This window comes from Hakea prostrata, chromosome 7 (assembly GCF_041222555.1).
Source record: "Hakea prostrata isolate BN-2017 chromosome 7, UWA_Hpros_2, whole genome shotgun sequence".
NCBI classification, from domain to species: domain Eukaryota; kingdom Viridiplantae; phylum Streptophyta; class Magnoliopsida; order Proteales; family Proteaceae; genus Hakea; species Hakea prostrata.
Window position 1 is genome coordinate 70399330 of NC_142606.1, and position 24786 is coordinate 70424115.

The following is a 24786-nucleotide window of genomic DNA, read 5'->3' on the forward strand; positions in this document are numbered from 1 at the left end:
CAAAAGGTCATTTATTTGAAATGTAATATACAACCATAACATCAAGCTTTCTTCCTTTTTATTTTAATATTTCATGTAGCACCTTTGTCGGACCCAAATTATATTTTGGGTGAATCTTGTAATTCTAAATGCACCCTAAACTATATTTAATTACCAAAAGGAGTGGGGGGAAGAAAAAAAACCTCTATATGAAACAGAGATTACATAAAATTTAACATAAGTAAAAGTATATAACACTTTATGCATAAAGATGGGAAGGAAGTCTAGGGGTGAGGAGGACTTCCAATGGGAATTTTTTGGACAGTGTTATACTAGCAATGCCCTCAGTCATATCCACAGGCAAATTAGAGGGCGTTTGTATACTGAACCCATGAAGCAAGCGGGCAACCGTCATGCTGACAGTTTGGAGGGCAAATAATACTCCTGGGCAAGATCTTCTACCAGACCCAAATGGAATCAACTCAAAGTGTTTTCCACGTAAATCAACATCAACATGGCTTGTAAGGAATCTCTCTGGCTGAAATTCCAAAGGATTTGACCATATACGTGGGTCTCTATTTATCTTCCAAACATTCACGAAGACACGTGTACCTTGTGAGACTCTAAAGCCACTCGAAAAGGTGCAGTCTTCAATAGCTTCATGAGGAACTAAGAATGGTGCTGCAGGGTATAGGCGAAATGTTTCCTTGATTATCGCTTGGAGATACACTAGGTTAGCAATGTCTCTCTCTTCCACATTCCTATCCTTTCCAATTTGGGAATCCAACTCATCTTGAGCCTTTTGTAAGACTTCCTTGTGATTTAGTAATAAAGAAATAATCCATGAAAGGGATATCGAAGTGCTATCTGTTCCAGCTAAGATTAGATTCTGCAAAATACAAGTCAATTTACCAAAAATTAGGATCTTGAACACAATGGACCTTGCATGGCTAGTGTTACAAAATCAGGATCTAACATGATTGGGAGCCCTAAATCCAAGATTAGGAGTTGGCTCTGATATCATTACTTAGGATTTGGGTTTAAATTTAACCTTGAAAGCTAGTAGTTTAGTAGAGGGTTGCCCAAGAAATTATGTCTCGAATTTGTGATTGAAAATCCATGGACAATTGATAGATTAAACACAATAAAACTACATACCAGTGCGGTTGCCTTCACCACTGAATCATGATCATGGCCATGTAACTGAGAATCTTCTTCAAGAATTGAAAGCATCACATCAATTAAGTCTTTCTCATCCCCATTAGCCTTCCCAGATAATCTTTTCTGCCGATGTTCTTGAAGCCATCTCTCTGAAATCGCATCCATATCTTCAGCAGTCCTCTTCATGGCCCTCTTCCTGCCATCAAAATCTATCCATGATAGGAAACTGGGAAGCAAATCTGAAGCAACTGCAGCACCTGATAACTGAAAGAAATCATCAATTGTTTTCTGGATCCTCTTAAACTCTTCGCCATGCTCCGTGTCTGCAGCACTCAGATATCGTTTGCCAACAACCATCTTCAGGATCAAATTCAGTATCAGGTCTCGAAAGAATTCACTCATCTGTACCTTCACTTGATTTCCACTGTTCTTCACCCAAAGTCCATATAGATCCTTCATACAATTGTCAATCTCTGCATATCGGACATGCTTAAGGGATTCAAGCCTGCGGTTGGAGAGCAACTCAAGAACAACACACTTGCGTATCTCACGCCAGTAAGGTCCATAGGGTGCGAACCCAAACATTGCATAGCCGAAGGACATGTACTTGCCGGCCGCACTTCTTGGATGGTTTGCAAGGGGCAAATCATTGGTGGTGAAGCACTCCTTCGCCAACTCCCAGCTGCTGATGATGAGTGTTCGATGGACTCCTAATCGGAGAGTGAAGGCTGGTCCGTGCTTGTCAGCCATGTCTGCAAGTGTTCTGAAGAGGGGCTGAGGGACAGCTATTTTAACTAGGTGGCCGATTATAGGCCATGCTCCAGGTACTTCTGGAGCTTCCATGGCCTTACTCTTGTTAACATGATTACTTGCAAAATATCGATGGTAGATCAGAACTAGAACTAGTAGACCAACAATGGCTTGAAATTGGAGCAGCAGATCCATATTTGGCTTCAGCTTTAGAGATAGAGATTAAGAATTCTTTTATAAGAACCTCAACCCATTTCAATATACAGGGGCTGCAAGAATCGACTTTTTCTGCGAATATGAAATATCATTGCATTTGGTTGACTTTCTTACCCCATTATAAATGTTGTAGGTGAGGAACAAACCAGACCGCAATTTATTTTATTAGGTAGTGGTTGAGGTTTTTTGACCAGGAATTGAGTTCTATTTCATGCTCTTCAATTTCTTTTTACCATATTGACCTCGGATTACTGTTTCTGTAGAGGCGTAACATGTGACAATTTGGCCTTCAATGTCATTGCACTGTAAGTCTTCTAGTTTTATTCAAAGAAGATAGCATTAGGTGTTAGAATAAATCTAGTCAAGATCACATAGATTGATCAAAAATAATTTAAAATAATTTGAATCATACAATAATGATACAATATGATGAAACATAACTTTGGGATCCATTGGAGACGAAATGTAGCGAAATATTTTCTTAGTCTCCCACTAAGAATGAACCTATAGTTGATCATATGATCAACTTGATACTAAATATTCTCCTCTAGACTCATTTCTATTCGCTAGCTCAATTAAACAACTTCTCTGAACTGACACTTTATTTGCAGAGAATAATGTGATGCCTTAGGATTTAGATGAGGGAACTAGCATCGTTTATATAGACAAGCTCATTTGATCATTCATTAAAGTCTAACGGTCCCTATTAGCCCACATTAACCTGTCCATATCAGAGTCTAGTAGCCATAAATTATCCATATCAAATCAAAATAAGGAAACCAAAGAGTATAACACAATCAATGAAGTCCACCTTATGTGAAATATGATATTAGTATTCTAACATTCTCCCACTTGGGCTTATATTGATTATAACACAGTCGATCAAGACTAAAACTCTCTTTATTTCTTAAGAAAATAGTTGGATGATATGTTGAAAACATTTTGACAATTATGTGTACAACTTTATATTGATCTGAAGATAATAATTAAACTCAATCCATTCACATAGAGCTTTAAATATCAAATCATAGCAGTAACTACATTTTTTAAGCGACACTAGACCATCCATGATCACAAATACTCTTAACTCTACTAAAAGTGGATGCAATATAGTATTGTGACAACTAATGACACTTTATAAAAAATCATCATGTGTTATTTTGTTGTTAATCAAAAACTCTTATTTTATGTGACACAAACCATGAGAGTATATTTTATGGTTCCCACAAATCTGTGACTCAATGCCAGGAGAATGTCACTTTATGGTTTTCGCAGTGTGACTCAATACCACAAAATAATGTACTTTATGGTTCCCACGAACCTGTGATTCAATGTCACTAAAAATATACTTTATGGTTCCTATGAATCTGTGACTCAATGCCATGAGAGAATGTACTTTATGGTTCCTATGAACATGTATGTCATCTTTATAACTCAAGTTTAACTTTATATATTACATGACATACCTCAAGGCTAATACATATATGCCCTAGAGAATGTAAATTTATGGTTCCCATGAATCTGTATGTCATTATTTATAACTAGAGTTTAACTATGTGTTACATAACTATTATAGACATAATGATCCAAACCCTTGAACCGGAGCAAACCACTTGAGTCAAAAAAAATGGCCCAAGCTTGGTCCAAGGAAAATCCCCTGATGGGTCTCAGTCATGACGCTTCTCAGAGCATATGTCAGCTGAGAAGTCAAAAATCATGCATCACGATAGCACACAACTATCATCAAATGACTTTTCGGCGGAAATAGTGCTGGCAGAAGATATGGCGCATCCTCGCCCAAATGTCAAATCTTAGCATTTAATTCAGCATTGAATGCACTGAGTCTCAAGACCAAGAAGCTTCTCATTCGTTCCAAGCCTGCCTCGAGTACTGCGTACCACCATTTTGTCCCGTCAACTAAGGAACAATGTTACATCAAGATCAACTTAACACTAATCACTTGATTTGCATGTGGGATGACCAGCTGTCTTGGGAACCATGCGTATCAATTTTTTGTGCTAGCCTTGCCTAGAAGCCATCTCTACCATTCACCTAAGTCTTCCTGATCGTAGGGCCATGAGGAATTAACCACCATTTTAGGTATAAACCAGTTGCATAAATAATTGATGGACGCACAGGTAAAGTGGCCACACGGACTTCAATTCTCTAGCTATTACTCTCCAGCATTTACTTCTGAAAAGCATTCCTTCCTTCGTTCCCTTGAGCATTTATTCCTCAAGAGAAGTCTCTGGTTCTCTTACCTGAACTAACTTAATCATTGGAGGTGGCTTTCCATCCCCAAAGGCAGCCCACTCTCACCTTTGTTTTGGTCTCAGGAACCAGGATCGGATCAAGAGCAAACCAAGGAGCTAAGAGCACATTTTCACTACAACAAATAACATACCTCAAAGCTAATACATATATGCTCCAGCTTTAGCTTAAGGTTAACACATACCTTAAAAATTGCATAATATGCAACATGAGAATAATAACACCTATGTGTACCAAAGAATTTCATTGAATTCAAACAACAAATTATCAGTGCATATACAAATAAAATATCAAAAAACAAGTACAGATGGAAAAACCTTATTACACAATAAAGCAAAATCTTAGCTTCTAAGAAAGTAGAATGCTTGAAATATTTTTCTTTCACAAGTCTTTCCCACAAGGAAAAAGGGGGTTGAGTAGTCAGTGTCTTTCAAGATAGAAATGTGAGGTTTAAAAAATGAAGGTCTTTTATATTAGGGCCACCTTCCTTTTTTGGGGTGCACAGGGTGGACCAATATGGAGAATGGACTCATTGCTTATTTCCTAATGCCAAGAAAAATTGTCTAGGTAGCTTTCCTACTTCATTCAAAATTGAGCTTGGCAACTTCAAGCAAGAAATTAAACATGTAGGCGTGGCTTGAATGGTAGACCGAATCAAAACAGTTTTACCTGCTTCTGTAAGTAACTGGGATCTCCAACCCTGTAACCTTGAGTTGACTCTTTGGATCAACGAAGAGCAATGCATTTTCTTCAATTTTCCTGGAATTAGTGGGATGCCGAGATAAATATCCAAATCAATTGCTGGAGTGATATTGAATTGGGAAGCAAGGATTCGCTTGATGGAGGCAAACATAGTGGGACTAATGAGCCCTCGTTTTTTGAATATTTAATTTTTGACCAAGGAAGGAACAATATTGCTATAAGATGGAGTGAAACTTATTAGCTTCTTGTGTTGTGGCGTATACAAATAATATCATGTCAACGGCAAAAGCTAAATGGGAACTTTTCTCCCCCTCTAAAAGACATATACCTTGTAATCTTCATGTTTACATTGTTGGATCTAAGTGTGAAGTGAGTACCTCAGCACAAAGAACAAAAATGTATGAAGATAAGAGATCTCCTTGTTGACTCCAAGGTGGAATGCATGTAAACTTAAAGAAACTAACTATGGTGCTTTGAATCCTCTTGATCTCTTCGTTGTCCTTGGGAAGGACTCCACTGGAGTATCGTTTACCAGTGACCACCGAAGGGTGATGATTCGACAAATTAGTGACTGGGGCATTTCTCCCTCCCAATGTGCAAGAGCACGACAGATTCGGCAGTCTCTATCAGTGAGAATGGCCATTACATTACCGATAAACCTTTCATATCAATGTTGCAAATGGTTGGATTGCCGGTTTCAAAATTTTTCATTTACTGATCATTTGAATACATGAAAACCATAGTTTTCCCTATTCCATATCCAACAGAAAATACTAATAAGAAAGAGAAGTAATGTGTGCACAATTTCAAGCTTCAACAATTAGGTTGGACTCACTAGGGTATCATGCCTGACTACAAAAACCTAAATCCATGATACCCGCAAACCAACCTCTCCTCTCCTTGCTTCTGTTATAAGCTGTAACCAAGAGCAGTGTTGTTCTGCCTTCAACCTTCATTTGGGTTATATTTGGATAATAGCATCATGTAAAATGAATAGCAGAGACTATCAATTGCATAGACTGGACACACAGACACCCATCCCCACAAGAGAAACTTTCATGGCCAAATATTGCTGGTTGTAAGTACTAGAAAAGAAAACCCCATGACACCAATAACGATGAGGGTAATGGTTTCATACACTGAATGACATGATCAAATAAGGAGAGTGCAGTGCCAAACTATGACAATGCTAGAATTCAAGAGGGTGGGGATAGGTCCATATGCTATTGGCATGGGAGTCCTCCTAAAAGAGCACAACTGATAGATGCTTAATCCACTAGAGCAAAACTGCATTTCTCGAAAGCAATAATCACAATCCCTTTTGAGTGAGATATCACAAACTCAAACTGCAGCAAGAAAAGCATTTACGATGATCACCTGTTTATAACTTAATAATGGAACTTGCCAAAACGCCCATCACTAAAACAAGGATTGGGAGATACTATCCTGTGATGATAATTGCTGGTTGGGCCAACGTACATGTAGTTTCACAGAAGTGAACTTGGCATTAGGAGATAAAGATAATGCATCGAGCGGTAAGCAACGAGACATTGCAACTACATCCGATAAGCTGACCATGAACATATGGATCCAACACATTAATCTGGATTGTCAGTACAAAGTGTTGTTAGTGGGTTTAAAAATAAAGTTCAGTAAATTAGGATTTAGTCTCATAGATTAACTTCAAGCAGACTCGATTATGTTTATGCAGTGAAGGAAAAATAACACACAAAAAGGAATTCTACAAGAGGCACACCTATCTTGAAGTATGAGTTAAAATAGCTTCCACTCTGTCTAGAGATGCTTGCAAACTTCCAGAGTTCAAGTTAAAGATTGGCTCCCCCGTGCCCAGGGCCCTGTTAGATAAAAGATTTCAATAATATTAAACCAAAATACAAACATGAACCCAATGGAAGATATAAAATTGCGTGATCATACAGTGGTGTAAAATGTAATGGTGAACCTCCATCAAAAAGACTAAGAAATACTTGGGTGGTCCCTACATTTGTCAGCAATCTGCACATCAGTTGTCAAGGCGACAAAGCCAGACAAGGCAATAGAAGGCAACAAAAACCAACACAAGGTGACACCAGGTCACCTGACAACTATGCTCCACATTACCCAATTTAAATTAGACTTCACTGCGATGTTGCCAAATATAGCCAGGGAAAACTCCTCCAAGCTAATCCAACAAAACTAAATCAAATCAGTTGTGCACATCATCATCCCTTAATCAGGAAATGCTAGCCAAGCCATCATCCTTGTATGAATTGGTCTCCAATGGTTGGCTATGATCCCACGCATCAAAGGATGCTCACTCAAGCAGCATCAGCTTAATTAAATCAGTAAGCAGTCCTTCAAACTAATAATCAGCTCTTTGGTACAGCTAGGGGAGAGATTTTGGGCTCATACAAGTTCCAAAGTTGAAGAAAATAATTTTTTACCAGCAACATGAAAAAACACAAGATTATAAATACAATGGCTTGACTAGCATCTGACAAGTAATTCAGATGCTTTTGTTTCAAGATCTGAGTCATTCATGGGGCTCTATTGTTTTAAACAACTCACTTTAGCTACAATATGGCCTTATCTTTCAGTATAACCTGCGTCAAATATAATCATGTGGTTCACCTTACAGACATATAGCTTGCCCAGCAATCTTGGTTCACCATCTCATGGGTCACACAGGGACCAAGAAATTCTCCAAATTACCTCCAGCATGGTCATTTCACCCGTCATGTTGGCCGTTATTCTTAAAAGATGATTTGATCAACAGCCTTTAATTGAGTATTTCTAACTAAATGTGGAGAATATCAATTAACTTACCCCTGAACCTCTGGAAGGACATACTCTGCCCTCCAACCCAACCGAAAATCCACCCCTGGGCACAATCCAATAGATGTCTTGTTTCGTATCCGAGAAACACCATCTCCCCCAAAACATGAAGAAAGTTTCCATTTCCACCCAGTGGCATGCATTGAGAAACTATGACCTATACCCACCTGCATAATTCAGAAAAAGAAAAATAAACAAATGTTGTTCTACAGATACAAGGATTTAACAGGTTCATATTTCACTGAGTATATGCATGTCAGCATGTGTTCCTGGAATTGTTCCCAAAGTTAATTGAACCGGGACATGATTGTGTCATACAAAAGGTACTAATTGCCACACAAGCATCTTCACATACTCAATATGCTCAGTGTTCAGCAGTTTATTTAGCATATGAAGCATTCAAAAATTGGATAAACTCATATGCATCAAATCATACATCCGATGTGAGAAAAAATACAAAAAAAAGGACACACATAACAAGGGAGCTGTTGATGTAGATTAGATTCTGACATGTCAAGTTTTCTGGCAAAGACCATGAAAAGACCCGCACATGGTCTAACAAAGACAAGGGAAAGGAAGAGTAGATATATTAACCATCTTAGATGTATTAAACTCAATAAAGTATTAATGAGTAAGGAAAAGTAGAGAAATTAACCATGTTAGATGTATTAAACTCACTAAAGTATTAATGAGTAATGAGAATATTGAAGTGCAACTGAAAATTTTCTACAATTTACAGAATAAAACCATACAAGTAATGTATTTACAAGGTTGCAACAACAATAACCAACCTTATTCCAACTAAATCAGATCTGCAACATGAGTCAAAAGAGGTTGCAATAACCATAAAAGAAAATTTAGGTAAAACATTTATGTTGCATTTGGCTTTTGTAATTCTGAAGTACATGGTATATTAAGAACATGACTCTGAGAATGATATTCTCGAGAACCAGGTCAAAACTGTTTGGATTTTAATCCTGTCAAATGGTTCTTCCAAGGAAGACTTATTGATAGGATTTGAAAAAGGTTCACATAGGAAGCAATCTCATGAATTTATTTTCCCAATTTTGGTTTTTTTAGTTTATTTTTCTAATAATTTTTCATTAATTTTCCCAATTTTGGTTTTTAATTCCAATTTCGATATTTTAAAGTTAGTTTTCTAGTTTTGGTTTTTAACTTATACTTTCTAATTTGGTTTTAAAATTAATTCCAATTTCATTAGTTTTAATCTCAGTATTTTTTTTATAATTTATTTTCGGTTCTTTAGTTTGTTTTTCTAATTAATTTTCCAAATTTGATTTTTATTGTATCTTTCAAAAATTTTAATTCATTTTGCTGCACCATTTTGGTTTGCAAAGTGTACAAACGGAAGAAAGGGTAGGAATCAATATGCTGCACCATTGCAGCAAGCAACCAATTCACAGAACAGCAGCAAGGTCTGCTTGAATGGGAGTGATGCAAACTGAATCCAGGACCACCCAAAGAGGGCCCAGGAGGTTACCAGTACCCTGCGACCCTACTAGCAACCCAGAGAATTTCGGCTAGCATGGGGGCATTCAGATCCTGTTAGGAGTTTAGATCTACTTTTATTTTTTAATTTGAATCCTTGGTTGTTAAGTTATGAACGAGACTTAACCTACTTAGGAATACTAATTGGAGAAGGATTCCTTTTGTTGGATCTAGTATGTTAGTATACCTAGTTCTGTTTTTGAATTTGGTTTTGTTTTGGTCAAGTTATTGAAAAGCCCTAGCTAAGTTAGGATTCCCCTAATAATAGTCCACTTCCTAAAAGGATTCCATATCTACTTTTATTTTTCAATTTTGATCATCCTAGTGTAAGTTATGATAGAGTCCTTGTATGAGTGCGAGTTTTATTCCAAGTAGGACGTCCTACTTTGATTTGTTTTCTAAAGTTAGGTCATATTGTGAGTTCCTTCTGAAAGGCTATAAATAAGCATCTCTATATTGTAAAAGGCAGATCATGATTAATGAATAAAAATGAGACTTCAAGGAGCACGAAGTTGGAGTTGTGGGTTCCCCAGAGGGGGACTTAGGGCAACTGTTTGAAGGAGTTTTTCTGCAAAATTATAGAATTCCAGCTTTCATCATCTCCCGTCAGTATATTAAACCCAAACCCAAACCCCAGCCATCCTTCTTCCTTCTCTCGCATCCACAAGCTTTCTCCCCATCCCCTCCGCTCAGCACTAAAACCTTAATCCCTCCCTTCCCCAACTCAAGTTAATAATTTCAGCGCGCGCACACACACACACCCTCTTTCTCTTTCTTCCTTTTCCTTCCTCTGTCCTTGCAGCAACTTCTGGAAATTTCAGAATCTTTAAAACTGGATTTACCTAACCTAAAACCTAGGTTTCCCTTAGCCAATGTCCTACCCCTCTAGGGTGTAGAGTCTGTAGACACCCCCACTATACTGTACCTTCGACCTAAAGTTACAGCATTCCCTTCCCCTCAAAACCCTAAAAAATTTGCAATTCTTCTTATTTTCTAGAAAACCCTAAACCCTAAGAACTTTCAAACCCTAAATCTCCTTAACCATTCAAACAAACCCCAGGCCCTTTAGATTAACTTCACTCAACCCTAAAAGACACTTGACCCTAACCCTAACCCAAACCCCAATTCAGACCCAAAAACTCCAATTCCCAAAACCCTCAAACTGAAAGTCAATACTGAAATTTAAGTTAGAGCAAGGTTTCTGACTTGGCAATCTAAACAGTAGCCAAACCTAACCCTACCCTTTCCAGCCTAATTCCCTAACCTGGTATTACAAACCCTAGAAGGCTGCTGATTCACTTGAAGAGGATACTGACGGTGAAGCTAGCTCTGCGGCTTTCATCAACCAATTAAACCCTGGATCCTGGTTCACATCAAGAAGTATCAGCAGCAGCAAATACCCAGTAGTTTATGGCTTGAAGAATCAATAACAACCTCCAGATTCTGTTCACAGTAGCAGCTTCAAAGTACAGAGCCAAGGGTGGTTCAAACAAGAGAACAAAGGAGAAGAAAATGGAAGGTTGGTAAAGATGGAGTTAGCCTCAACAGCATCCCAAACCTTCTCATCCCTCACTATGGATAAGAAAAAAGGATACTCAAAGCCAAAGCTCTTTCATTGACCATCAAAATCATGGGAAGCACTTTTAAAGGTTAGAAACCAACTTTGCTGAGAATTAAATAATGATTCTCTCATTGCTAAAATAGAAACACCTTTATTTTAAATAGGACTCAATAGAAATATAAACTAAATAAGATCTTCAGCTCCTAAAAGGTGCAGTGGATTTTTTGCATGTGGAGCCCACCAGAGATGCAATTCAACCAGCAAGAATACTTCATCTCAAGTTCCAAAAAAAATTTCAGCTGAGAATGACTAGTATAGCCCACTATAATCTGGATTTGAAGACCCAACAGCTCCCAGCCACTTTTTTTTTGGGCCAAGACACGCACAACTTTTAATTGCTTAATGGTTGTCTTTATGGCCCAAGGGAGTTGGCACACTGACTAGAAAGCTGAACCACCCCGGGTTTTATGAGCTCCTCTAACATATTGCTTGCCAAACATCCTTGCACATACATCAAAAGGACTCCAAATCAAGGTTTAAAGTATCGATCTGTATCATATCAAATCAACCGACACGTATTGGTATCGCAAGCCTGCAATACAATACAGGCCGATACGTATCGAAACTTTTGCTTTCCAAATCGTCTCTCGCATCTCTCAACGTATCAGCCGATACAATGCGATACACAATGATAAATACCTATAAGTATTGATCCAGCTTAAAAGAGGGAAAAAGGCTGGTCTTGTGACGAGTTGCAGAGGCAAAAATGAGTTGCAGTTCTTGTGTTTCTTACTATTTGTGCAGATAGTATGATGTATCCAGCCCCCAGGCAGCCCCAAAAAAGCCTAGAAGGGGCCAAGGCCCATCTAAACAGGGCCCAAACAAGGGGGCTGAAACTGACCAAAGGGGCAAATTGGTCATTTTCACCCCTTAATTCGAGGAGGCTAGGTCAGAATTATTTCTGAAGTTTTTAATTCTGTTTTTAACTTTTAATTTGAGTCTTAGTGAGTAACTCTGTCTTGTTTCCTTTTTAAGAGTCATTGAGTCCTAAATTTTAGGCACTAGTCAATTAGCTTCAGATTGCTTGGCAACCAAGTTTACCTTTTTGAGTCTTGAGTCTTTTGTTTAGGCTATAAATAGCCTCTTTTGCATTGTAAATTTCAGAGTTGATTGATGGAATGAAATAGAGTAAGAAATTTTCAACTTGGAAGTCGTGGCCCTCGTGGGATCCCTAGGAGGGTGACCTGCGGCTGGGTAGAAAGTGTCTTCTACAATTCTGATTATCTCCTCCTTCATCTTCAAGCTTCTACGAATTCAAGTTCTTTTCTGCAACTCCTGTAACAGCAGCCCACTTCAAGTAATAGTTACAGAACTTAGGAACAACCCTAATCTCATCGCAGACAGTTCCAGTCCCTTCCCCTTTAGTTTTCTGAAAATTCCAACCCTTTCCCAAACCCTAGAAACCATTAACCATCTCCTTTCTGCTTCCCACGTTTTCAGTCTTAACCCAGTTAGGAAACCTCACTTTCCCAGCCCCAAAACCCTCCTATCTACCCCTGTTAGAATCACCCAAGCCTGCTGAAGAAAAATCTAACCTTAGTTTCACCATAACAGCCCTAGATTATGGTTTTCAGAATTTCTGCACTTCATCTTCTTTGCTGAGAAGTTGCAGAAATTTCAAATTTCTAGATGACTCTAAAACTTCCCAATTCCCATCCCTTTCTTCTTAAATCAATTCTGAACAGCAGAAAACCATCAAACAGTCCTTAATAGCCACAGAACCAGCAAACCCTAATCCATTTCCCAGCCCAACCAAAACCCTAGATTGACCTAGAACTCAAAACTTGAATCCTGAATTTTCAAATCCCTTAAGTTTCAGACCTAGTTTGGCACTCCAGCAGCCTTGGAGACCCCCTTAAACCCTAGCCGAAACTTCAAAGACTCCTAACTTAATTAGAAGATCCTGAAGGTAACCCAAAACCTGGGATTACATCATAGTAGGCCAACTCGCCCATTGACACTAAATCTTGTACATGGGGAGAAATTTTCTGGATTTGCACACCCCCAAAACTTAGGGGAACTAAATGTCCAGACTGAAGAATGTGTTATGTCTAAGAGACTAAGACTACAATAGGGATGGTCTTCGGTGCACAGGTCTGGAAAAAAAGGATCCATTCTCGCAATATGTATTAGTCCACGCCTAGTCATCCTACATTAAGCGATGTTTGATTGCTGTAAATGGATCAATGATGTAATTTGTCTTGTATTTCAAGACCCCTTTTTGGTAATATAAAAATTGGTGGAGATTGGGAGCCCTATTCAAATTTGTAGGACAGAAGTAAAAAAGAACAATCTCAATCAAATGTGGAAGCCAGTTTTCTCGTAGTTGGAAGCGTGAATTGCCTTCTCATGTTCCTTTTTTTCTTTTATCTCTTGCTCTTTACTCATCTCTCGCAGCTCCATTTTTCTTTTGCTAATTTCTATTTATGTTTTGCCTTAACTTCTGTTCTCTTAAACCCTGAGCTGTTCATTTCTGTTCTCTTAAACCCTGAGCTGTTTGATGAACAAATCTCCAAATATCACTCTGCTGTCTTTTTCAATCCATTCGGTGGCATATCATGTTTCAATCCATTATGTTAATTACCCCGTGTAATTATACTACTGATAACACACATTCATCTGAGAGAACAGCTGGCAAACCCCTTAGGCCTTGGACATACACTAGAAGATGTGTTTGACACCAATTTGAGTAAAGATGTGAGGTGAAACCCTGAATCTTTGAAGGCATGAACTGCTTCAGGGCAATCTGCAAGCCATATGACTAGTAGTTGCAAGATAATGGGTTGGAAATTTGAGCCTTTCAATTGAAAGATGACTTTTTGTTCACATGGCCATTTTCCTTTTTACTCAAGAGAGAATCTTCTGTTTGTTATTCAAATGGGATTATTGTCATATATATTTTGATCATTTCTATTCTATTATACACCCATCGATACTATCTTCGATACGAACCAAAAAGCCTCTTAAATCACCCAACTGATACATTACCGATACGCTATATTTTAAACCTCACTCCCAATCACCCTAAAGACTCAGAAAAATAAATAAACTCAGAACAGAATACCATCCAGCAAATTAAGCATCCTAATCTGACTCAAACACTTGATTTGACTACTAATCTTGTGTACTAACAATATCTAGACTTCATGAACTTACATATTAGGCCTATTACATCAATAAACCTAAAGTAAGAAGCCTAGCCAAGCATACCCAAAACAAAGCATTTCGAGGCATAATTATCCTCAATTGGACAATATTAACAGGATCAGATTGAAGCAATTTAAAACAATACCAGTTTCTGCTAAGCTTCAACAAAAATTAAGTGGTTCTCAAAAATTTGCCACCAAATTAGAATCATCAATTCAGTATCATCACAATGCAAAACCCTCATCTCCATAAGCAAAATAAGTTCCCACACCAATCTATATATGGTTTGTACATGTCAATTCGATAAATTCCTGAGGCAGTTCCTAAGAAATTCTGAGATCTTTGAAAGCCACTGCAAAATAATACAGATCTAAATGGTTTAAACCCCCAATACAATTCACAGAAGAAAGGCCTATGCATGGCTTAACTTAAGCATGAAAGACAAAGATGAGGATCAGGAAAAAGGCATCAAACCTGAAGATTGAGAAATTTGGTAACAGGAATCTTCTTTGAAAGAACTCGTACATCATGATGTATTGGCTGATATACAAACTTCCACCTCCGATCTGGGTCTAAAGGCTTTAACACCAATTTCGTCTGAAACTCATTCAGTGGAACATTGTAGAACTACACCAGGGTGTTGGAAATCAAGAATCCCACATGAAGGAAAACATTTGACACAGTTTAATTCAAATAATATGCAGATACCCATTTAATGTTAAAACTGGAATACACTCAATACAAATAGCACAAACTTATGCTCCCTGAAGTATACAGAACCGACCAATAAACCTCAATCAAAGCTCAAAAATGAAAATGCTTTCATTTAGAACAAGAAATATTAACTAACGCTTGCTCAGGTACCGAAACCAACCAAGTGATCACTGCATCAACTAACTTCCCTCAAAACATATATATGAAAGACGGAGCTCAGTCACCTTAGTCCCATCTTCAAAGGGAGACATTTTCACACATTTCAGTAGGACAACAATACTCCATGGTGAACCATTTTAGAGGTTTGGGAATCAATGAACCACTTAAAGATGGTAGACTATGCTGTTCTGATTGAACACTCAAAATAGGATCCGAACAGTCAAAATAGGACCATATAATTGACATGCGAACATGACAAGAGACTAGATTCAACATATTCTAATTTCTAAGGCTGATTCAACAGCTAGCTCTTACCACAATCATTCAATCACAGAGCTATAGCATCATGAGATGTTTCAGTTATATAGAATTATTAACATGACCAAGCTATGGAAGAAAGTTTCCCCTTCTTTATATTAAGTGGCTTCGTGAAAGAAAATTGCTGATAGAAAGAAAGACAATAAGACCATAAGATGTTTATGTTCCTCTGAAGTCCGAACATGAGGTGTAATAGCCTCAGCTTACCTAGTAGGTAATCTACTCACCCCAAACAAACCCAACCACTGCAATTGACTTGCAAGAAGACAAATTGTCTGAAACCATGTATTATTCAGGATAAAACACAAATAATGCATGGAGGGAACAATAATAAGCTACACATAGTAAGTTTTCTTTCTTAAGTGACATTTATATTAAAAGAGAAAATCAAAACAAAGAAGGCATCATCTTGAACCCCTGTACAAGAGGGGTCAGGAGAATCCAGACAAGGAGGCTATTCTCCCCTAGCCAGTACCCCAAATAGGAAAATAAGCCGAATTACAATCTGTAATAAAAATGTGCTGCCCACCCCTTTGAATCAAATCAACTAGCTCCTTAAGGAACTGTAAAGGATTAGACTTAGGTTCTTTCATCTTTCGAACTAAAGGATAAAGAGGCACAGGCCTATAGAACTTTAAAAGGGTGGTCGGGAGACAAGATACACCAGCTCCACATAAGAACCATTAGCACAAATCACAGTAAACCGGTTTACTGTGCCATGAACCCCACCATGACTCGCCTAAGGGACACGTTCCAGACTAAGTCAGTCCACCGCAGCTTAGAACATCGCACTATTGGACCACTCCAACTAGAACTACAGACAAACAGCCCACAGTCGGCTACATTGGTTCTTCTTCTTTTTTCTTTTCCTTCTTCTTTTTGTCTTCTTTTTTATCTGTTTATTTGTTTATTTACTGATAACTTTTGTCTATTAGTATTATGAGCTTTACCATTAAAGTATGGAGTAATTTACTACTCTAGAACATCTTGAATTACTTCCAGACTTCCAGTATCGCAAATTCCACTATTTTTAACAAATGCAGGTTTTATTTAGTTTTTAGGATTGCTTTTAATTTGCTATTGTATTTCAATGTTCAGTCAAATTGAGGAAGACCTCTAACCAAGGCGTTCATTGAATAAATTAACTTGAAGCCAAAGTTACAGCAGGAACCAGAAAGAAATTTATCCTATTGCAATCCAAAGAACAATTAGAACTAGAAAAGCATATAAGAAAGGGCCTGGAGAAGTTGGCTAGTGCATATCATAACCGAGATATGCATGATTTATTAAGAATAAGTCCAGGGTTGGGTTCTACAAGTTGAGCCTTTAAATCCCATGGCTTTAAATCCATGGGCTTTAATTAGAAGGCCACTTTTATAGAACTAAGCACTAAGTTAAGGTTGCATACAGGATTGGCTAATTTATTTCTAGTATGTGCTCAAGTTGTTTTGGGTTAGTTCAACGAAACAGCTTGTATGTGTCCGGTCTAACTCATACGTAAGTGTTCTAGTGGGATAGATTGGGATTCTACAAGTTCAGTCCTCTAAAGTCAGTTTCAATTGTTATTTCACTTTCCTATTCAGCTAAGGATACCTTATAAATTAAGGAATGGGTTAGGCTTTTCCTTTTTCACTAAACGAGTCTATTTTTTAAGATTTCTAAATAAGTGATGCAAATCCAGCACCAAATTGGCCTATTTCCCTTTGAAATCAACCTATGGTTGATAAATATAAGTGGTGGGCCTTTGTTTAAAATGTTTGGGTGGTCATAGGCCTATTAAGTGGGCTCAAAATATAGCAAATAGGCCAAGTACAAAAATAGGTTACTTTATTACTCTAATTGGTCTAATTATGTAAATTTTGTCCAACTTAGGTTACAAGACAGAATAGTCTTTTCCTATGTGTTATTCAGTTTTAAGAGTTAAATCAGTTAGTTTCTATTTTCCTAGTTTAAGTCAGTTTCTAAGTCCTAATTACGCAAAGACTTCTGATGTAAGGCTACAAATAGCCCCCCAGAATAGACTACAGTTGATTAATAGATTTTTTTTTCCTTCAAGCCTTGAGTGCTTTTACATGTGTTGCTACTGCAAATCTGCAACTATTAGTTTATATCAACTTTGGTCAGAGAAGGTCCCAGAGTTAAGTATTCCATAAAGTTTCTTGGTGAAGTTGAGCCAAATCCTTGCTAGGCTGAATAGACAGCCTTCAAGAAGCCAAACCATTCAATCAAAAGCATCTATAAGGCTCCCAACCAGGTACCTAGCAACCTACACTGATTCCCCTTGTCCCACACTGTGGGTACATCCCCCCAACTCTAGAAACCTCAGACCCAGTTCGACTCCATTTTGACCATCCAATTTCAAGATATAAGCCCTCAAATCTTCTAATCTAACCACTCAACCCAACCAAGCTTGGGGAATAGTATGTTTATATTACTCCCTACATACCCTCCAAGTTTTAGCCCATTGACACCTATAGCTCCAGGTTTTGCATCTCACTGAATTTATCCCATATCTTCCATGGATGGGTTAAGAATCCTCGATACCCTAAATATCATTTAAGAGCGTAATGATTTAAACCACAAAGCCCTAATTTAACTTTTTTCCCCTAAAATCAAACCTATCCATCCCATATGAGTTGGTACTCTTTAAGATCTGGGAAGGACTAGCCCTCATTCAATTAGGGTTACTTCTAACGAAGAGTTGGAAACAGTTTTGATTAATGAACAGCCCTTCTGTGTTGGACAAATAGAAGGAACCAGTGTTTAAACAGACTGGCACCTTGTGATGGGACCATGGGAAGTGCAGATGAATCATGAAGGAATTAGTGTTAGACCCAATTGAAAACTTGTGGTGGCAAGCCCTGGTGGTTCATTTGAAGGAATTAGTGTCAAATCAAATTAACTCCGCCAATGTTTTGGTGTCGGTCCCAAGCCCGAGTAAAGGAGGAGGGTTGGTGCGTCAAGTCGGTAGCCGGCATCGGAAAAAATCTAGCCAAACCATTTTCATGGATTCGACCTTATATGATAAAAGCTATGCTAAAGCGTTCCCCGACAACAGAAGCGACGCGCTACTCTATGGCCCGGGTGTAGTGATAAATGGGAAAAGGATTAGCTAGGGCGTCCCCTGTAAGCAACGTGTTGCATCAGCGCCCGAATGCAGTAATAAGTAGGCAAGGTTTCCCATGCCGTGGACGAGTGCAGGTAAAGAAGCTAGTCCAAAAACGTAGGATTATATTGGCATCTTGGAACATAGGATCTTTAACAAGTAAGAGCTTAGAATTGACAGATGTTATGAGGAAAAGAAGGATTAATATAGCTTGCACTCAAGAGACTAGATGGAAGGGTAAAAAAGCTAAAGAGTTGGATGACTTTAAACTTTGGTATACTGGGGATAAAACAAATAAAAATGGAGTAGGTATAATAGTTGATAAAGACTTTTAAAAATGTGGTGGATGTTAAAGAGTGGGTGATAGGATTATTGCTATCAAGCTTGTAATGGAGAAAGAGTTCGTAAATATAATTTGTGCATATGCACCTCAAGTAAGATTGGATGAAAGTCTAAAGCTAGAATTTTGGAAAAATATGGATGGATTAATGCAAAGAATTCGTCAAAGAGAAAAGATTATCATAGGAGGTGATCTAAATGGACATATTGGAAAAGATCAAAGAGGCTATGAGAGTGTACATGGAGGATATGGTTTTGGAGAGAGGAATGAAGAAGGGATTTCAATTTTGGATTTTGCTATTGCTTTTGATTTATCAATTATAAATACTTACTTCAAAAAGAGAGATGAGCATTTAATTACCTTCAAAAGTGGACATTATAGAAGCCAAATAGATTTCTTCCTAACTAGAAGGACTGATAGATTGTTGTGCAAGGATTGTTAGGTGATACCGGGGGAAAGCTTAACTGCACAATATAGACTTGTGGTCTTAGATATGTGCTTAACCCCAAAAACTCATAAAAGGTCCAAGGTTAACTATCTCAGGATAAGATGGTGGAACTTGAAATGAGAGTGCTCGAAATCCTTCTTTAATGAAGTAGTCAAACAAGGAAAGTGGGATTTTAAGGGGGATACTAATGCGATGTGAAATGAGATGGCTATGTGTATTAAGAAGGTGGCTAAAGATGTCCTAGGTAAATCAAAAGGAAACCTCCATTCTTATAGAGAGACTTGGTGGTGGGATAGTGAGGTTCAAGCTGCCATTAAGAATAAGAAAGCTAGTTTTAAGACATAGCAAAGAACTAAGGATGTTGAGGATCTTCAAAGGTATAGGTTGGATAGAAATGAAGCTAAGAAAATTGCAGGAAAAGCAAGGGAAAAGACGTATGAAAAGTTATACATTAAGTTGGGCATGAAGGAAGGGGAAAAATCTATTTATAAGATAACTAAGATGAGGGATAGGAAGAGTAGAGATCTTGACCGTGTTAAATGTATTAAAAATGGAGATGGTAAAGTATTAGTATGTGATGAGGACATAAAAAAAAGATGGGAAATCTATTTCTCTAGTCTACTAAATGACCATACTTCAAGCACTTATGATTCGGAAGATCATACCTTTCACCAAGGCACCAATTTTCAAACTTATATACGTAGAATTTCAATGTCCAAAATAAAAGAAGTACTAAGGAGGATGAAACTCGGCAAGACACAAGGTCCTGATGAAATCCCAATAGAAGTATGGAAGAGCTTAGGAACCCATGGACTAGTTTGGTTGATTAAGTAGTTTAATAAGATTATGAGCACAGGAAAAATGCCAGATGAATGGAGGATGATGTTTCCCAAAGAATTAAAATAGGGTGAATGAAGTAGAGAGGTGCGTCCAGAGTCTTGTGTGATCGGCGTATTCCATTAAAGCTTAAGGAAAATTTTATAGGACCATTGTTTGACCAGCTAAGATGTACGGTGCAGAGTGTTGGGCTATTAAAAAGAATCATATAGATAAACTCAGTGTGGCAGAAATGAGGATGCTAAGATGGATGATTGGCCAGCTAGGATGGATAAGATAAGAAATTATCATATTAGAGTTGGTTTGGGAGTTGTTCCTATAAGTGATAAACTTCGAGAAAGTCGTTTGAGGTGGCACAACCACATTCAACGGAGACCTATAAATGCCCCTGTATGGAGAAATGATATAATCCAGATTAAAGGAACTAGAAGAGCTAGGGGTAGACTTAAGATAACCTTAAGAGAAGTGGTGAAAAAGGATAAGCATATCTTAGGCCTGGTATCTAGCATGGCCTAGAATAGAACTGATTGGAAGGCAAGAATCCATGTAGCCGACCCCATTTTGTTGGGACAAGGCTTGTTGTTGTTGTTGTTGTGGGAAGCCCAAGTGGACTGTTTGGTTTCTTTTTACATCTTCATTATAATTTTTCTGTCAACCGGTCAGGTATCAAGGTTTACTTCATCAATTACAAGGTCAATTCACAAATCCTACATCTCCATCTCTCTATTTTGAAGCCTCCATTTCATCCAGCCACTTTAACCATGGAAATCCTTTCAAACCATGGCTTGTGTTCAACAGTCACAATGGGGAATTGTGGATCAATTCTGCCAGCCAGTCTCCTTCAACCCAATTTTAGCTTTTTTATCACTAACCTTCATTCTATCCATTGTTCTCTTCGTTTCCTTCCTATTGTTCTCTGGGTTTCCTTAGGTGATTTAGTTCCCACTACTCTTCTCCTTCCATCATATGATTTATTACTGTAATCCTGGATCCCTCATGATTTCTCATTCAGTGGGGTGTGTGTTTTCCATTAGGTTGTGAATTGGATTAGACCTATTCTGGTTCTAATATTACATTATTGGTCATTTATTTTTTTAACAAGCTGAGGAGTTCTCCTTTTTTCCTACAAGAGATATTGGCTTATAGTTGCTGCGTATCTATTTGTCAGGAAATGCATATATTAAGATCACTATTTCTCTGACCTGCAATTGATTTTTTCATAAGAATTACCATTAACCTACCCAAATTTTAAAACAAAACTTCCACCATTCATTAATTCTATATTACATCACATAATTTACTCGTAACATTCTTCAATCAAGAAATTGTTATTCTGTTTTCAACTTTTCTTTTTTCTTTTTTTTTTTTTTTTTTTTTTCTTCTTTTTCTTCTTTTTTTCTTTTTTTATTTGAGGGTTGGGGGGAGGGTGTTGTTTGTAGGAATGGAGGGGTAAGCAGGGAAGACACAATCCACTCAGAAGTCAGAGACAAAACAACTCTCTCTTACAGAACCTCCCTTTAAAGTTAGTTTAATTCCAATAATCATATGCTATGTCGTTGCATTTTCATTTTACAAACTTATTTGGATTGTGACAGTTTCAGTTACTTGTTTCAATTTTTTCCTACTCTAAGTGCCTACTGGTCTTCAGTGCTATGCTGCTAGGGCCATCCTGAACTTCTTTGATAAGACATGGGCAGATTCAATTGGACCTATCCACAAACAGACAAGGGTGATTCTCAGGCGATCCTACATTGCATGTTTGAGAGTCTACAGGTTTCTTCCATGAAAATTTGATGAAAGTTAAAATCTGCAACACCTCACTCCCCCCCCCCCCCCCCAGCCCCACCCATAAAAAGAGGAATAAACAATGCCTGTCTTCCCTGTGTTTAATGAATACACAAGCAAGGAAATATCCAACAATCCGAATTATAGAAACTCTATATACAGGAGCAAACTAGAAAGAGATAAAATCAAGAAAATGATTCCAACAAGCCCTTCGACTCCTTCACTGAAATTAAAAACTAGAAATACTGAATTGCAAGAAAAATTGATGGTAGTTCAAATCTGCAACAAACCACCCCAAAAAGAGGAATAAATTATGCCCGTCTTCCCTGTGTTAAATGAATATACAAGAAAATAAATATCCAACAATCATGATTATAGAGACCATAAATATAGGAGCAAACTTGAAAGAGATAAAATCAAGCAAATGTTTCCAACTAAAGCTCTTTGACTCCTCCACTTGAATTAAAAAACTAGACATTCTGAACTAGAAGATTTGCAACAAAGGCTTTTCATTCAACACGCCAGTAGTTTTAAATAATGGAAAATTAAACTATACCTCCATATTCAGACCAACACGGAGCCCCTGAATTTCTTTCCGGAACTTGAGAAACAACTCCGAAGGTACAATATTAATTTTGACAAGATCCTCCCACGACCTGGGTTCTTCGTTGTTGTTCGAAACAGAGTCCATTTTCGACTGATCGAGACTACTAAAACTAGAAAGAAGAAGAACAGAAGATAATGAAATTGATAAATATAATACTTCGACTAATAGCTGGAAAGGAACTCGACGAAACATTCAAATTCCAGATAAATGAAGCTCCAAGAAGTTCTTGACATTTGAAACCACATGCATGTACGTTCCCTCAGTCCTTTACAAAAGTGAAAGCGAAAAAAAAAAAAAAAATTGGAATTAATGGTTTTTGAACATTGGAGCTTTCAAAACCTATGAAGAGAAACGGCTTGAGCAATCGTCCTTCCAAAGGATTGTGAGGATAGTCTACGGTGAGGTGATCTGTTAGTCGCAGAAGTATCATCTGCATCAAAATGCCCTATTTACGTCGAATGGATGCCACAGCCTTAGGTGGAGGAGTTTGGTCCATGTATGTGGGGTAATATTGAAAATGCATAATTAAGAACTAACTCGTGAGATGGCATTAATGTTAAGGGTAACTATAAAAAAAAAAAAAAATTCTATATTAAAATAGCAGAAGAATTATTATTATTATATATTTTTTTTTTTTTTCCTTTGACCATGTTGATGTCAGTCATGGTGACCTGAGGCCCTAGGTCCTTTGGAGATGGGATGAGAAGGGGGGAAGCGTGGAGGGAATGAAGGATCAAAAACCACAAACTTCCTAGGACTTTAGGCCTCTAACAAGATATTGCTTTCCAATGTGCTAGAAGCTCACCCACAATAGAAAGATTATATTACAAACCACAATACTTTTTTTTACTGGCATTGTTCTATATGAGTTTCGAAAGCACCGCTACTACAACATGGGATTGAACTAATCAATGGACCGAAAGAATTCTAATCAAAGAATCTACACATGACTTAACTCTCTGACTTGATGTCGTAAGTGCACTCCACGAAACTTGTTGCCAACTCTAGTATCTTTGTAACCATATGTAATACGTATTGTGGCACCATATGGACACCCTTTAACATTAGTCTTCCCATCTCTTAACCAAACTTCACTTGTAAGAACCGATAGTTCTTATCTTGTACTTTGTAATCCATATGTGAACAAGCTAATCCAGATGTACCTTAGATACAAAAAAAGAAAAAAAATAAATAAATAATTTTTACATAACAAAAATAAAAAGGACCAACTAGACTTCAAAGAGAATGGTACAAAGGTTCGATTTGAGAATATGGAATATATTAGTTTTTTTTTTTTTTATTTCAACTTTTCAACTTTGTTTTTCAAATAAAGATTCATTGTTTTGGAGATCTTGTCTCTTAAGAGGAGATAATAAAGGAATTTAAGACTTTAATGGGTAATCATGATTTTTTTTGTTTTGTTTTTGAAAGGTAGCTTGTTACTATTGGGTGAGAACTAAATTACTAATATGCGCCACCGAGTGGATGCGAATCCAAGACCTCCTCGTGGGAGGGCGGATTTTTAATCGCTTGACTTACTCATCATTGGCAATCATGATTTTTCATAAATAATGGTTTGAGTAAGAGAATCAATGAAATGAGATAATTATCTATGATAATATATTGGGTAAATATCATTTACCTCCCATCTTAGCTGGACAAATAGCACTTACACCCCCTCTTAGTTGGATAATATCACTTACCTCCCCTCTTACCTAGCAAATGTATCAAACACCTCCCCTATATTAACTTTATCGGTTAAATTTAACTTTTACCATTAAATATTTTTCTTGGTAAGTGATATTATCCAACTAAGAGGGGGTGTAAAAGTGCTATTTGTCCAATTAAGAGGGGAGGTAAGTAATATTTACCCTAATATATTTTTTAACTTCAAATCTCACATGGAGGTATTGGGTTTGCACACATTCCGATTTATAAGAAGCTCTTAATGAAAAAAAGAAGAAAGAAATCTAGATTGTCCAATAAAATCGAATACCTTTATCAGAAATTTAGAATCATGCTCATCAAATGATAAACAAGCCATAAATCTAGCAATCGGATAATTTCAACTTTGCTGGCAACAAAAAGAGAAATAGCAAAGGTTAAAATAATTAACAAATAAGTAATGCGAAAAAAAAATAAAGAGATTTATTGGACAATTCTATTCAATCGCCAAATTTATTGGTAGATTTTAAGAACGTTCAGCTAAGCGGATCTCACAGCGGTTCAGCTGCTACCTTCAGTTTTTTATTTTCAATTGAATTTTAATCTTAACTATTTG

The 24786-nt window shown here is 37.4% G+C and overlaps 2 protein-coding genes across 3 annotated transcripts; both read right to left on the bottom strand.

Moving 5' to 3' along the window:
* Positions 1-205: 205 nt before the first annotated feature.
* LOC149011920 (strychnine-10-hydroxylase-like) lies at positions 206-2199 on the bottom strand. The gene is made up of 2 exons (XM_089162077.1): positions 1138-2199; positions 206-868 (listed from the first exon to the last, which is right to left on the bottom strand). The coding sequence occupies exons 1-2, from the start codon at positions 2083-2085 to the stop codon at positions 239-241; spliced, it is 1578 nt and encodes a 525-aa protein (XP_089018203.1). The 5' UTR covers positions 2086-2199; the 3' UTR covers positions 206-238.
* A 2320-nt stretch (positions 2200-4519) lies between these two features.
* On the bottom strand, positions 4520-23010 carry ORG4 (OBP3-responsive protein 4 (ORG4)). 2 transcript variants are annotated; one of them, XM_089160902.1, is made up of 6 exons: positions 22845-23010; positions 22455-22614; positions 14666-14818; positions 7906-8081; positions 6836-6935; positions 4520-6682 (listed from the first exon to the last, which is right to left on the bottom strand). In XM_089160902.1, the coding sequence occupies exons 2-5, from the start codon at positions 22587-22589 to the stop codon at positions 6836-6838; spliced, it is 564 nt and encodes a 187-aa protein (XP_089017028.1). In that variant the 5' UTR covers positions 22590-22614; positions 22845-23010; the 3' UTR covers positions 4520-6682. The 2 variants fall into 2 exon arrangements, with proteins under 2 accessions (XP_089017028.1, XP_089017026.1); XM_089160900.1 differs by having other exon boundaries at positions 4521-6682; positions 22455-23010.
* Between the last annotated feature and the right edge of the window lie 1776 nt (positions 23011-24786).